The following is a 12,328-nucleotide window of genomic DNA, read 5'->3' as shown; positions in this document are numbered from 1 at the left end:
GGTCCAGTTTTTATTGGCCCGCAGCCAGGGTCCGAAATTAACACCCGCCAAGTGCCAAGTGCGGTTAGATTTTCTGTTTGGCCAGTAAATCTCATAGATATAGGATATTTCTAATTTGTTTAGGTCTGTGAGGCGAGTAGCCTAGGCTACCTATACGCTGAGTTTCGGTTCATGTCTGAACGTGTTGTGATTATACAAAATAATGAAACATGGATTAAAATTAAGATGAAATTAATACAAAACGAAATTCCTTTCAAAGAGAGGCTTTGTGTTTTCTGTTTGATGTCTCTGGGAAAGTTTTAAAAGCATCCTTAATGGAGAACGAACAGTTAGGCTACATAACATGTTTTTTTCCTCAAATGCAAACACGAAATAAAAGACAAAATACTTTTTAAAAAGACAAACCATACATTTTTGGGGAAAAAATATGTATTTATAGCTTTTGAAAAAAAAAATATGGATGGATTAATAGCGTTTTGGAAAAAAATATGGATGGATTTATAGTGTTTGGAAAAAATATGGATGGATTTATAGCGTTTTGGAAAAAAAATCTGGATGGATTAATAGCGTTTTGGAAAAATTTGGCCCTCACTAAAAAAAGTTTGGACACCCCTGGTCTATATGGTTTTCAATTAGGGTAACTTACGTGTGCAGGCCTATTTCCTTACTAAACTTCGATGAATTTATTTTTATTTTGATTCGGACCCAAAGACAGAGAAAAGAATGGTCGGACCTGAGTGAACGGAATGACGTCATGCGATGTGTACGTTGGGCGGTTCAAGCTGGTAGCTTGGCGGTAAACCTCTGCTTCGCGCGAGTTTACCAAGTAAATATGGGGAAGTGCAAGTTTTCGGAACTCTGGCTGGATGACGCTCGGTTTAAAAACTGGCTTAGGCCAGTAGTTGGAAACAGCCGAGAAGCTTTTTGGAACGTTTGCAAGAAAACGATAAATATGATATTTTATATATATATATATATATATATATATATATATATATATATATATATATATATATATATATATATATATATATATTATTATTAAGTTTGTAACATATTATTATATTATTACACATTGTGTAGCTGTTAATTCTAAAGGTCCAGTCTGTCTTCAAATTTTTATGTAATTGTAACTCTTTGACATATTGAGTAAATCCTATGGACCAAGGCCTGTTGTGATATCTTGATTAATCCAAGTCTTATGGTAGAGTTACCCTCTTACTTGAATGTAGCTCACTCACTTGTCCTAACACACATGCACACTCACATACACCTACAGAACCTCTCCTGACTTTCTCTTTCTCGCTCTCTCTGGTTCTCTATTTCTCCCTTCCAGTGTTGAAATTAAGTTATAATTGCCTCCTTAAATTGTGATTTAAATATGTTATTAATTCATTTTGGAAAGATATTTCATGTCTTTACTTGTCACTTTACTTAACACTTAACACTGCTACAGTTGAAGTTTGAAGCTGTGTTGGTAGTAAAAATATTGTGATGGTAGTAAAATAGGTGGTAAAAAGGTAGTGGTGTGGATTACTTGTGGATTATAGTGATGTACTGTATTTGTCTGCTGTTTGGCCTCTCATTCTCATGACACCCATTCACTGCAGAGAATCCATTGGTGAGCAACTGATGTTATGCTAAAGTCCTCCAAATCTAATCTAATGAACAAAATCCTCTACATTTTTGCCCGAGAGTGTGTACATTTTCAGCAAATGTTCATTTTTGTGTGAACTATTGCTTAAGACAAAAGACAAATATGTTCATCATTATGTTTGGTTGACAGCTCACCATGACTTTGCTCCTCTCTGTCCTCACCATGGTCACTCTCAGACCATGCACATTGATGTTCACCTGCTGAATGGAGGATACGTGCGAGTCCCCTTTATTCTCATTTTGCACCTCTACTGCAAACTCAGGAAGCAACCCTGAGTCATCGCAGACCTTTGACAAGACGTAGGTACAAGGACTCTTAAATTGGAAGCTGACCCCATCAAAAGTAGTGTAGTGTGGGTCAGAGGCCACATGGCAGGTGCCAAAAGTATCTTTGGACCGAGGGTCGTGAGAACAGATGAGTTGCTCATCAGTGCAAGAGCAGCGAGTGCTTTTATCAGTCCAAAATGTGCCTCCTCGCCGACATTGTGGCCCTGTGGATGATATATCAACACTTTACTATTTCCCAAAGGCCAGTAAATATGGTGAATTTAGATTGAGGATGTTTGTATTTTGGTAAGTGATGTACTAGGTCAAAATAATAATAATCATGTCACTCACCACATTGTCCCTTCCGTATTCCTATTTTGTCAAAGGCAGTTTGTTCATCGTCTTGCAGACCTTTCAGTCGCTCAAAAATAACCTGCCAAAGAACACAATAACAGTTGCAGGGAGTAAGAGTGATTCTTCAGTGCCAGCAAAATGTTCATCACTCAAGACTCAAAAGTTTTTAAAATAACTACAATTACTATTGTCCTCATTATTTTCACAGATTGCTTTCTTTTATTAGACAACTTACAGAAATTAATGTCGTATTTTAAGATGGCAGACAGCTTAACTTACATTGCATGAGTCTAGTATATTAATATATATATATTAATCTTGCATCATAATTTGCTGGCCAGTGATCTGTGCCAGTGATATATATTATTATATAATTATTATTATTATAATTTTTTGTGCCGGCATGATAAAAAACTTTCTGCATACACAGTTAAAACACATGAAAAAAATCTTTTTATATTATCTGCTATCTTTCTCTGTAAAGATGCCCAAAACTTAAATATGAATATTTAAATTGCTGTACCTGGATGTTGTCTTTGTCAGACTGCTTTGTGAGAGGGACGAAGACTTGTCTCCAGTCTCCAGTGCTAGATGTCTCTGAGGTCCAAATCACTGTTTGCAGAAAATCAGCCTCTAGCAAAACCTTGAGTTCAGAACTCTTCTTAAGTTTATGGTACCAGAACTCCAGACAGGAGTCTTCTGAGATCTTAAGAAATCCACTCTTAAGGCGAAACACACCAGATGGACTCTCAGAATGGAGAGATGTTTCATCTATAGCACACAGACAAAAAACTAAATTTTCCATTTTGGTTACAATAACAATAACCAATAATTGATTCAGGTTTAATGCTGTGTCTGTGGGTAAAATGTAAAATCCTGATACGTAGCGCTCTGGTGCTTATGTCAACTGTGCAAGTTTGAATCTGGATTGTTGTTACTTGTCATTGTTCTTATAAGTAGTACAAAGGCCCAAATAGAGCTCTGTTTTGTACAGAATATAGAACTATGATTATGTTTTCTCAAACACAATGAGTTTGTCATGTTTACAAGCATAGGCTGTATTAATAACATATGCTCTTGCATATAGTTCATAGAGTGACCTCTAAAAGCATGCAGTCATAAATAACTACCAAATCACCTGCTTGCAGACTCAAAGCCAACATATGCCACAAGTTAGACTCTGATCTGTACTTTGTGTTTTGCAAATTCTTACAATGTAGCTTGTCGACATCTCCTTGGTGTTATAAGGTTCTATCTTACTTTCTTATCAAAATTGAATTATTCACATATTCTTATTCTGTAAAATGTTCTTCCTAAATTCAGGCCTTATTCTCATGTCATATACAGTATAATTGTGATGTTCTGCAAAACAACACATTTTCTAACACTTTTTCTTACAGGTGAAAATCAGATGGTCAGATCTGTTCTCTCGCAGGTGCATGACAGTGTAAGCTTCACAGTGAACACTACTGCATCACTCTCTTCAGCATAGTCCATATCAACAACTAAAATATATTTTGACTACATATAGTGGTTATTTTGGGAAAATCATAATAAAATCAAGTACTTTTTTTACTTTCACTTGAGTAAAATTGAAAAAACTAGTACTTTTATTTTACTGGAATAATATTTTATTATACATATGTGTACTTTTACTCAAGTACTTGATTTGTGTACTTCGTCCACCACTGTATGTATGTATGTATGTATGTATGTATGTATGTATGTATGTATATAATTATACATTTTACATACATATGTAATTATTATTTTTTTTGGTAAAAAAGTTAATAGGGTCGCTAGGAAGAGGTAGGCCTATATAATAGTATCATTATTTTTATATTTTTTCTGCTCAAACATAATACCTGATGACTTAATAAATGCAAATCACCTTTAGCTCCTTAGAGTGGCAATGTTTTATAGACAATGACGACGTGATGTTTCACACATAATTACCACAGATCGGCAAAAATTGAACTGACTTGATCTCTGCGTGTTGTAAGCAACCTGTTAACTGCTGTTGTTGTTCAGCAGGTGGATGGATTGGTTGTAAACACAAAGCAGTTACTGTCTCTGCAGCAATTTCGTCTCCGCAGTATAATTACCTGTTGCCTTCTGAGCGCTGATGGGTCCCTCAGAGGTCCAATCACAGGATGCTGGCAAATCACTGCCAAAATCACACTTCGCGAAATAATCTACAGCACAGGAGGGAAAAGTGATTAAAGGACAATAAAAAAGTGGAGTGAGAATAAGAACCTAACCACCAAAAAAGAGAAAGGAACCCGAAAACATAGTTCTGTTTGGATTGTTACAACAAATGTCCATGTCTCCAGCCACTCTTGCGTGAAATTGGTCATACCGGTGTGAGTGCTTCTATTAGAGAAGACTAAAAGGTTTACAACTCATCAGAGTTTGATAGCATGGTTTCTAACAGGTCCTCTTTTCAGTTCCACAGAAGATGACACTTTAATTAAAACTTTTCTATATAATGCATTATAGATGTTGCATTAATTATGCCTTGTAATGCAAATCATAATGCATTGTACTATTTTATGAGTAATTTTAACCACTGTTATAATAGATTATATCACTTATGCATTAGTTGTTAAACATTTAGAATATATAATGCATTAAACAACAAAAAGCTCTTTATGTATGATAACGCATTTGGTTACAATTATTTCTAAAATATATATAATGCATTATAATAAACAAGCTGCATAATGCATTATACATTAGTAAGTATTGTAGGTTAAAAATGCATTAGAATATTTGCAGATTCTTACATATACATTTTATAAAGGTGTAACAATGCATACATAAATATTATAATGTATATTATCTTATATTATACAATATTATTAATAATAGTAGTAATAATAGTAATATAATTATATATATTTTTAAACATTAATGACTGAACTTATTCATAGAACTCATTATATTGTGCATTACAAGTTATAACTAATGCATTATATACATTATAAAAATATTTTTTTATGTATATATGTGTTACCACCATAAAATTATAACCTTATAGACGCGAGGCAACTGTATTTGTGCTGATGTAGTTCCTACCTGCATTTGACGTCCAGTCAGGAAGAGTGAGTGGAAAACCACTGCAAGTGATGAATGAAAAAAAAAAAAAAACCTATGTTATTAAATGTTAAACACAATATAAGAGTGATAGAATAAAAACCTACCCTGAATGAGCCTCAGTGTTGAGAACACATAAATAGGCTACTATAGAGAGCAACCTCAGGTATGCGTCCCCTGACATAGTTTGTCTCCAGTGTCTCTTGAGAGTCCTCTAGTGTTGAGCTGAGCTGGGTCTACCTCAGGACAATGAGAAGGGTTCGAATGTGCTGGCTGTTATGAAGGTGCTGAAAATGCACCATTGACCTGTACTAGGTGTGGTTTTGTCAGTCGGGAGGGGTTTTGATGTATAGTTAGTTACGCATGTTGTTCACTGTACTTTATTCAATTCAATTTAGTCCCAGTCACGTCCATTTCAAAGTCCAGCTTTTGTGTTTTAGCCACAAGTTTAATGATTTCTGTCTAATGCAAAATTGCTATTGAAATATTAGATTCTAGCCAAAGCTGGTATAATCCCATTTTGGGCTAATGTGTCAGAATGGCCAAGCTGGTGTTTAGCTGATTTCCGTGGTTGGTGTGGTGGTCTTTGGGCTTGGCCATTTAGAAATCAAGAGACTTGATCAGATCGAGTAAGCAATTGAATTGATTGATTTATTTATTACATATTATTAAAGACAAATGGCACTTTAAGCAACAATTTTTTTTTTTAAATCGTATAATTTTTTTTAAGATTCATAGCATGCCAGATAGATTTTCTTAACACTGTTGTGATTGTTAATTGGACTTTATTAACAGTGCGTTTGTTATTCAAGTACTGCATTACAGTTTATGCGAATAGATTTGCATTGTCCTCAGGTTAATTGAACCTTGTCAGGCCATTAAAGTCACCCTGCCCATATTTGTACCCCTGACCTGTTTAATGCTCATTTCTATTTGGCACAAACACTTTTCATAGGACAGCTATTGAGTTATGGACTTTGCTGTAATTATGTCCTAGCCACTGGCTTTATTTGCAATATGAGACCTCACAAGTAAGTTTCCAATTGCCACTCTTTTTTTTATATGTATTTCCTTTTCTTCTCTTCAAACTGTCCGACAGATAAGAGAACGCCAGCAAGCCTTTGTTATAAGAGATTGACACATGCAGTACTTTTCTTTAACGATATCATCTCAGGCATATGTAAATGGTGTGACTTCCAGGATTTGGGTGTCATACATGTGCTATCAACTAAACTCTTGGACCGCAGCAAACAAAGCTTCTCCTTTACAGTAAGCTGTGAAACAGACTGCAGGTGCAGAGACAGGTGAATGACTGCAATTTTCATCTCAGATAAGATTACAATTGCTGTTTACCCTCAGTGGGTCATTAAGTGTCGTCCTCTGACAGCAGATGCACAATATCAGAAAATGAACATTGCTTTTCTCTCAGCGCTTGGTTTTAATGAGAAAGTGTGTATGAATGATGTGAAATGACTGTCCTGAGAGAGGTTAGAAATAGCTTTTCTTTGATGCTCAATTATAAAAGAATCAAGGTCAAGAGCAGGTCCAGCCCTCGAGTATAAAGAGCTGAGTAGGTTATGACTTAGCCTATTACATAAAGGAGATACAACTTGCAGTCGTTTATGCTATTGCTAGCGTTAACCAAGTTGTACACCAAGGCTGCATTTGTTAAAGCAAAAATACAGTAAAACATTAATAGTGTATAGCAATTTAAAATAAAATTTTATATCTGTATATATTTAAATGTAAATATTTATTTATTTCTCAGCAGCCATTACTCCAGTCTTCAGTGTCATAATGAAACGATTTTTATTATTATCCGTGGTTTTAACATAATTTGAAATCTCTTTGAAAAAAATTAGCTGGACCCAAAATTTTTAATTGTAGTGTATGTATCATATCATATTTTTGTTTATTTCTGTTTAATTCAGTCTTTTTTTATTGTTAAAAACTAAAAGTATTTCTTAAAGAAGCCAGTGCATTCTATAATTTCAGCGACAAACAAACATGTACTTCAGTTCTACTCCAAACCGATTGTTATTATTATTTTTTTGAAACAACCATAATTTGCTCTCTCCTTGGAATATCAGAAAGGTGAAAATTAAAATGTTTACCTGGAATCTTATCCACCATGGATTAGATCACACATGCCTTTTTCAGATATTTAATAATATCTTCCAGTTGAATGATTGCAGAGTACTCCCTGTTTTCAGAGATGAATACAATCATGTGTTAGAATTGTTTTTATTGAGCCCTTAAGGGAAGTTTACCGGCATGTGATGTGTACACTGGGTCCAGATAAAGGCTGGTGTCAATGAGAGTGTTTGTGCAGAGTGTATTTGCTAACTGTCAGAGATAAGCGAAGTCTCTCTATGAGAGCAGAAGACTGACAGCTCTAAATGGACATTCCCCCGGCCGTTCCCTGACTCTTACTGTCATTTGTGTCAATATGGAATGAACTAAAAGAATATTAATGCTACGTTCTGTTCCTTTTTCATCTCATAAAGTTTCTCTCTGAGATTGTCTGTCACTGTTTGCACACAGAGAGAGTTTGGCTCTCTTATGAATTGTTTAATTTTACATTTTAATATTTCTTTCATTGATTTTTTTTATTTAATTAATTTTTTTAAGTGAAGTGATATGACAACTAGATGGCCCTTTTGACAAAAACAGTAAATTTTGGTGTGTCATTCTCCCTTTTTTTTAGTCCACAGTTTTGTTGTGGGGGAAAAAGATCTGTTATGGTTGATAAATTCTTACATTTTAACATTTTTACATCGCATAACTAGTTTTAAACATCAAATGAATCAAAAATAAAGCATATATTGAATTGATATTCAGTTTATTGCATTTTTTTATGTAAAATTTATTATACAGTATAAAAAAATGCAAATATTAAAATACATTTTTAAATGTTATAACATTTTGTCAAATTTTTTTGTTAGTTCTGCTAGATTTGTTTGACAATTTAAAAGTTAAATATTGTGAATAGTTCATTAGAACTGTTATATATCTGTGATATGAAGATAAATATAATTTTTTTATATATATATATATATATATATATATATTTATATATATATATTTATATATATATATATATATATATATATACTGTATATTTATACTGTATATATCACTTACAGGAGAATGTTTGGATGAGCTGTTTGGAGTCAATTTCTTAAGATTATTGCCACATTCAAATTTCTATACCATTTACATTTGATCCAAATGTTTTTGGTATTAAAGATTTTACAGCAGTTTTGGTTGATTTTACACAGCCCTTAATTAGAGTTTCTGAAACTTTCCTGCAGAGACGTCAGAAGTGTGAGCTGTTTGAGAAACTTGGGAGTGACGTGTTTGTGGTTTGTTGCTCAGCGAGGGATTTGTTTCAGAAGCCCAGGCGGGTTAAGCTGAGAGCTGCTCTGTGTTTGAAGTGTAGTGTTGGAGAGGTGATATATTGTGTGCTTTTCCAAACCGTTTCCCCTGGACACTCAGGACCGTACACTTACAAAGCTCCAGTTCTTCATAGTGTTTCATTTCAGACGTGATCTGACCCATTTCAAAATGAGGCAAAGCACCAAACTCAGAACTAGTTAGTAAGATGTTGCCAAGAGCTCAAAAGGTTAAAAGAACTCAATCCACATACAGTAGTTCAGACACTTTTTTGAGATCATAAGTAATTTACACACTTAATTTTGGTCCTCTGGTTTGATTGGCTGAGTGGTTTAGAGTGCTTATTGTTAGGGAACATGTACAATTATACAATATACACATTCTTACACCGAAAATATATGAGGAAAAGTAAAACAAGCTAGTAGACACATCTATTTACTTTAATTGCTATGCATTAACATGTAAATTCCAGCAGGGAGCGCCAAACCCCACTGTTTCTTTTCATTCTACTTCTTTTTATTTAAATCTTGTGCAAGAAGCAAGAGCTAAAAATGTGTGAAATCCACCTATGCTGGTGAACATTTACAATTGACATGAATCTTAAATTTCTCAGTATAAAGTGATGCTTTTGAGCAGATGTTATTGTCAGCAATCTGTATTAGCTGCGTTTCAGATATGCTTTACATGATCTATCATTGCATGTTGTTATCAGACATACTGAAGTTGTTCTCTGCATGTATTTGCATGCATTTAAATGTGGTCGAAGTGTGATGGATTCTCAAAATTTCATTTCATTCCATCTGGGTATCACCCTAAATGGTAATACCACGTGCAAACAGGGTCTAACAGTGTTTGGTCTGTCCTAGATTGAGTGTTTATGTGACTTTGTTTGTGTTCAGACCTTGACAGGGTCATGCAGCTCTGATCTCAAAGTCATTTCCACACCCTGCATGCCACCTCAGCACCACACAAACCCATCAAAACTGAGAACAAATACGAGGAAGTTTTAAAAAAAGACTAAAAAGAAAGGGCTGAAGAACAAACTCCCCGCTCATGCCTCCCTGGTCTCATCGATCCGGTGAACTTCAGAGAGGAGATGATCTTATGCTTGTGCCTTTCTGGCCAAAGCAGGGGGGAGGTGAGGGGGGGGGGGGACTAAGATCAAAGAGCTGTTCCTGTCTTTCTATCCCTCTATCTCTGGCTGTGAGTGAAGGAGAGGAGGGAGTGAGAAAAGAGGAGAAGAGGAGGAAGATCAGTGCATGAAAGGAGGAAAGATCTTGGTGGATTTAGTGGATCTGAGTGGATGGCACCCCGCTGTGTTCACCTTGCATATACGCGCACACACACACACACACACACACCGAGTTTGACCGCATTGAGGGAGTCAAATAGTAAGGCATTTGAAATGGTAGCATGTTTCAATTTACTAGATCCAAACTAATTTGGCATAAAACAAGTAAACAAACACTCATGTTACCGCCCCCTCCAATAAATCATAAGAAACGACTTCCTTTTCCAAAGTTTTTGATAATAGTGATAATAAATGTTTCTTGAGAAGCAAATAAGCATATCAGAATGATTTCTAAATTATTTATTTTACTTTTTTTTTTTTTGGTCAAGTAAATGAAGCCATAGTGAGCATCTAGGAGACTTTTTGCTAAAACATTTCAAAAACTGCATCAATCCCAAACTGAGAAAATAAAATATATTTTTTTAATAATTTCTGAGTAACTAAAAGTTTTGCAGAGCTTTACTTGCTAACTCATGCTTTTTCAAGTCAAAAATTTATTATTTGAATTTAAATTCATTCTCATGTGTATGTACATGGGGGACTGTAAAATAAAGTGCTACCCAAATCTGTTTCAAAACATTCTAAACAAAATGGTAAAGAACACGATGTAAAAGGGGAATGCAACAAAAACAGTCCCAAACAAAATCCCTCCCCATATAAACAGCCCCACTTCTCAGAGCAGATATTACAGTGAATCGGGTCTCTTCTGCATTATACGATTAATTGAATACATTAGCTGAGCGCACCTGTGACCTGACTGCATGACGAACTGCAGGGAATGGAGGGGAATATCAAATGAGAGCAGGATGTAGAGAGATGAAAGAGGGAATGATTTCTGCAGCAGTGTGCATTTCAGAATCCCCAAACAACACGCTCTCAGATTAAACTCTTTTGTACCAGTGTTGTGTGTTTCTACCGGGGAGGCATTCTCACTTAACCAACCTACCCAGACAGGTCCAATCTAGTGCTGCTTAACGGAGAGTGATAGGCCAGACCAGTAGATTTTACTTGTACGTTTATATTTTTCAACATACATCATGGTTGCTTTTCCCTCAAAGCTCATTATTTACTTGTTTAAATTAATTTCTAAAGCCATAAATTCATTACTGCAACTCTCCAAAGCACTTGAAGTGTTCATTACAGTTTGCACTAGTAATCAGTTGTTCCTGTCATGTTCAGGATCAAAATAATGACTGATGGAGTTTGTTAATGACTATGTCACAGAACTTTAAAAACGGCTTTAGTTTGATTAATTTAGCATGGATTTAGATGCTCTTTTCTAAGCCTGAGTCTCTTCTCCATAGTATTTGAAGGTTACCGGTTATATCTCTCTATACATGTTTTTTTTATTCTATCCCTCTGAATATTACAGATCTTCTCCACACCCATTCAGACAAGATGGAAAGAGGGAAGGAAAGCCTCCAAAGTGCTATTAAACCACCTCTCTGGAAGCCGCCAGGACAGATAGATGTTCTTCATCAATTCTGGCAAAAAAATTCAGACACGAAATCTGTTTTGATTATGTCATTTCTATGCCCCCCGTCTACTGTCTTTAGCATGATTGTACAGTATCATTTTACAGTATGTTTTGTTTGTAATATCAGCTATAATGCAACTACTCTTGTGCCTCATCAGACAAATGCTCTTCTCATTAAGAATTGTGCATGTTAGAAAGATGGTTTTCAGTTCAGCGAGTAAGAACCATTTGTACGGTCTCAGTTTTGTGAACCAGTTGTTGAGTTCAGGGCTGTGTTTCCCAGAAACATCGTAATCCGAAGTAGATCACAGGGAACATTAGAACTGGTCTGTCGACCATTGTAAATTATTCTTTAAAAAAGGATTGGCTCAAACAGAAGGATTCATAGATCAATCTAACATTGGTATTTTATAGCTCTGATCAGCTCAGGTTAGTCACTAGTGAAAAGTTCTAGACTCTGTTTGTTGTTGTGGTGCCATCAGCCAATCAACAGTGTCACAATATCATTTTCTGTTCAGGTGCCAGGTTTAACCAGGTATCTTCTTGATTGAAATGTTGAGAACTGCTGTATTCTGTCTTCTGTATGAAGTCTTCTGACATTGCTTAGGCTGGTCTCACAAGGTCTCCCATCATGGTCAAACTAGACAGATTTGCTGGTTTTAGAAGGGCTTATGACCTTCTCAGCTGGGAGAACACTTGATGAAACACCAGCTAGATCAGTTTAAACTAGCTAAAACCATAAAACCAGCTCAAGCTGATTTCACCCTTGTTGCTTCTTTTGCAATATACGA

At 35.3% G+C, this 12,328-nt stretch overlaps 1 protein-coding gene and 1 long non-coding RNA gene across 51 annotated transcripts in view; one reads left to right on the top strand and one right to left on the bottom strand.

Moving 5' to 3' along the window:
• LOC127951165 (MAM and LDL-receptor class A domain-containing protein 1) overlaps window positions 1-5,650 on the bottom strand; it is a 21,716-nt gene extending 16,066 nt beyond the window's left edge. For 26 of the 50 annotated variants that reach the window (XM_052548845.1, XM_052548846.1, XM_052548869.1 and 23 more), the window contains exons 1-6: window positions 5,481-5,643; window positions 5,356-5,396; window positions 4,383-4,472; window positions 2,801-3,048; window positions 2,275-2,356; window positions 1,792-2,147 (exon numbers count right to left, since the gene is read on the bottom strand). In XM_052548845.1, coding sequence (XP_052404805.1) covers window positions 1,792-2,147; window positions 2,275-2,356; window positions 2,801-3,048; window positions 4,383-4,472; window positions 5,356-5,396; window positions 5,481-5,557 — 894 coding nt within the window. In that variant the 5' untranslated portion in view covers window positions 5,558-5,643. Of the gene's footprint in view, window positions 1-1,791; window positions 2,148-2,274; window positions 2,357-2,800; window positions 3,049-4,382; window positions 4,473-5,355; window positions 5,397-5,480 lie in introns of all 50 variants that reach the window. The other 24 variants (XM_052548842.1, XM_052548844.1, XM_052548849.1 and 21 more) reach the window with 7 other exon arrangements.
• LOC127951168 (uncharacterized) overlaps window positions 1-12,328 on the top strand; it is a 17,743-nt gene extending 5,415 nt beyond the window's left edge. The window contains exon 3 of the long non-coding RNA XR_008152613.1: window positions 11,433-12,328. This is a non-coding gene — a long non-coding RNA (uncharacterized LOC127951168). The remainder of the gene's footprint in view (window positions 1-11,432) is intronic.

Source organism: Carassius gibelio, chromosome B2, assembly GCF_023724105.1.
Source record: "Carassius gibelio isolate Cgi1373 ecotype wild population from Czech Republic chromosome B2, carGib1.2-hapl.c, whole genome shotgun sequence".
Classification (NCBI taxonomy): domain Eukaryota; kingdom Metazoa; phylum Chordata; class Actinopteri; order Cypriniformes; family Cyprinidae; genus Carassius; species Carassius gibelio.
The sequence above is the reverse complement of the archived record's forward strand: the minus strand, read 5'-3'. Positions and strand labels throughout refer to the sequence as shown.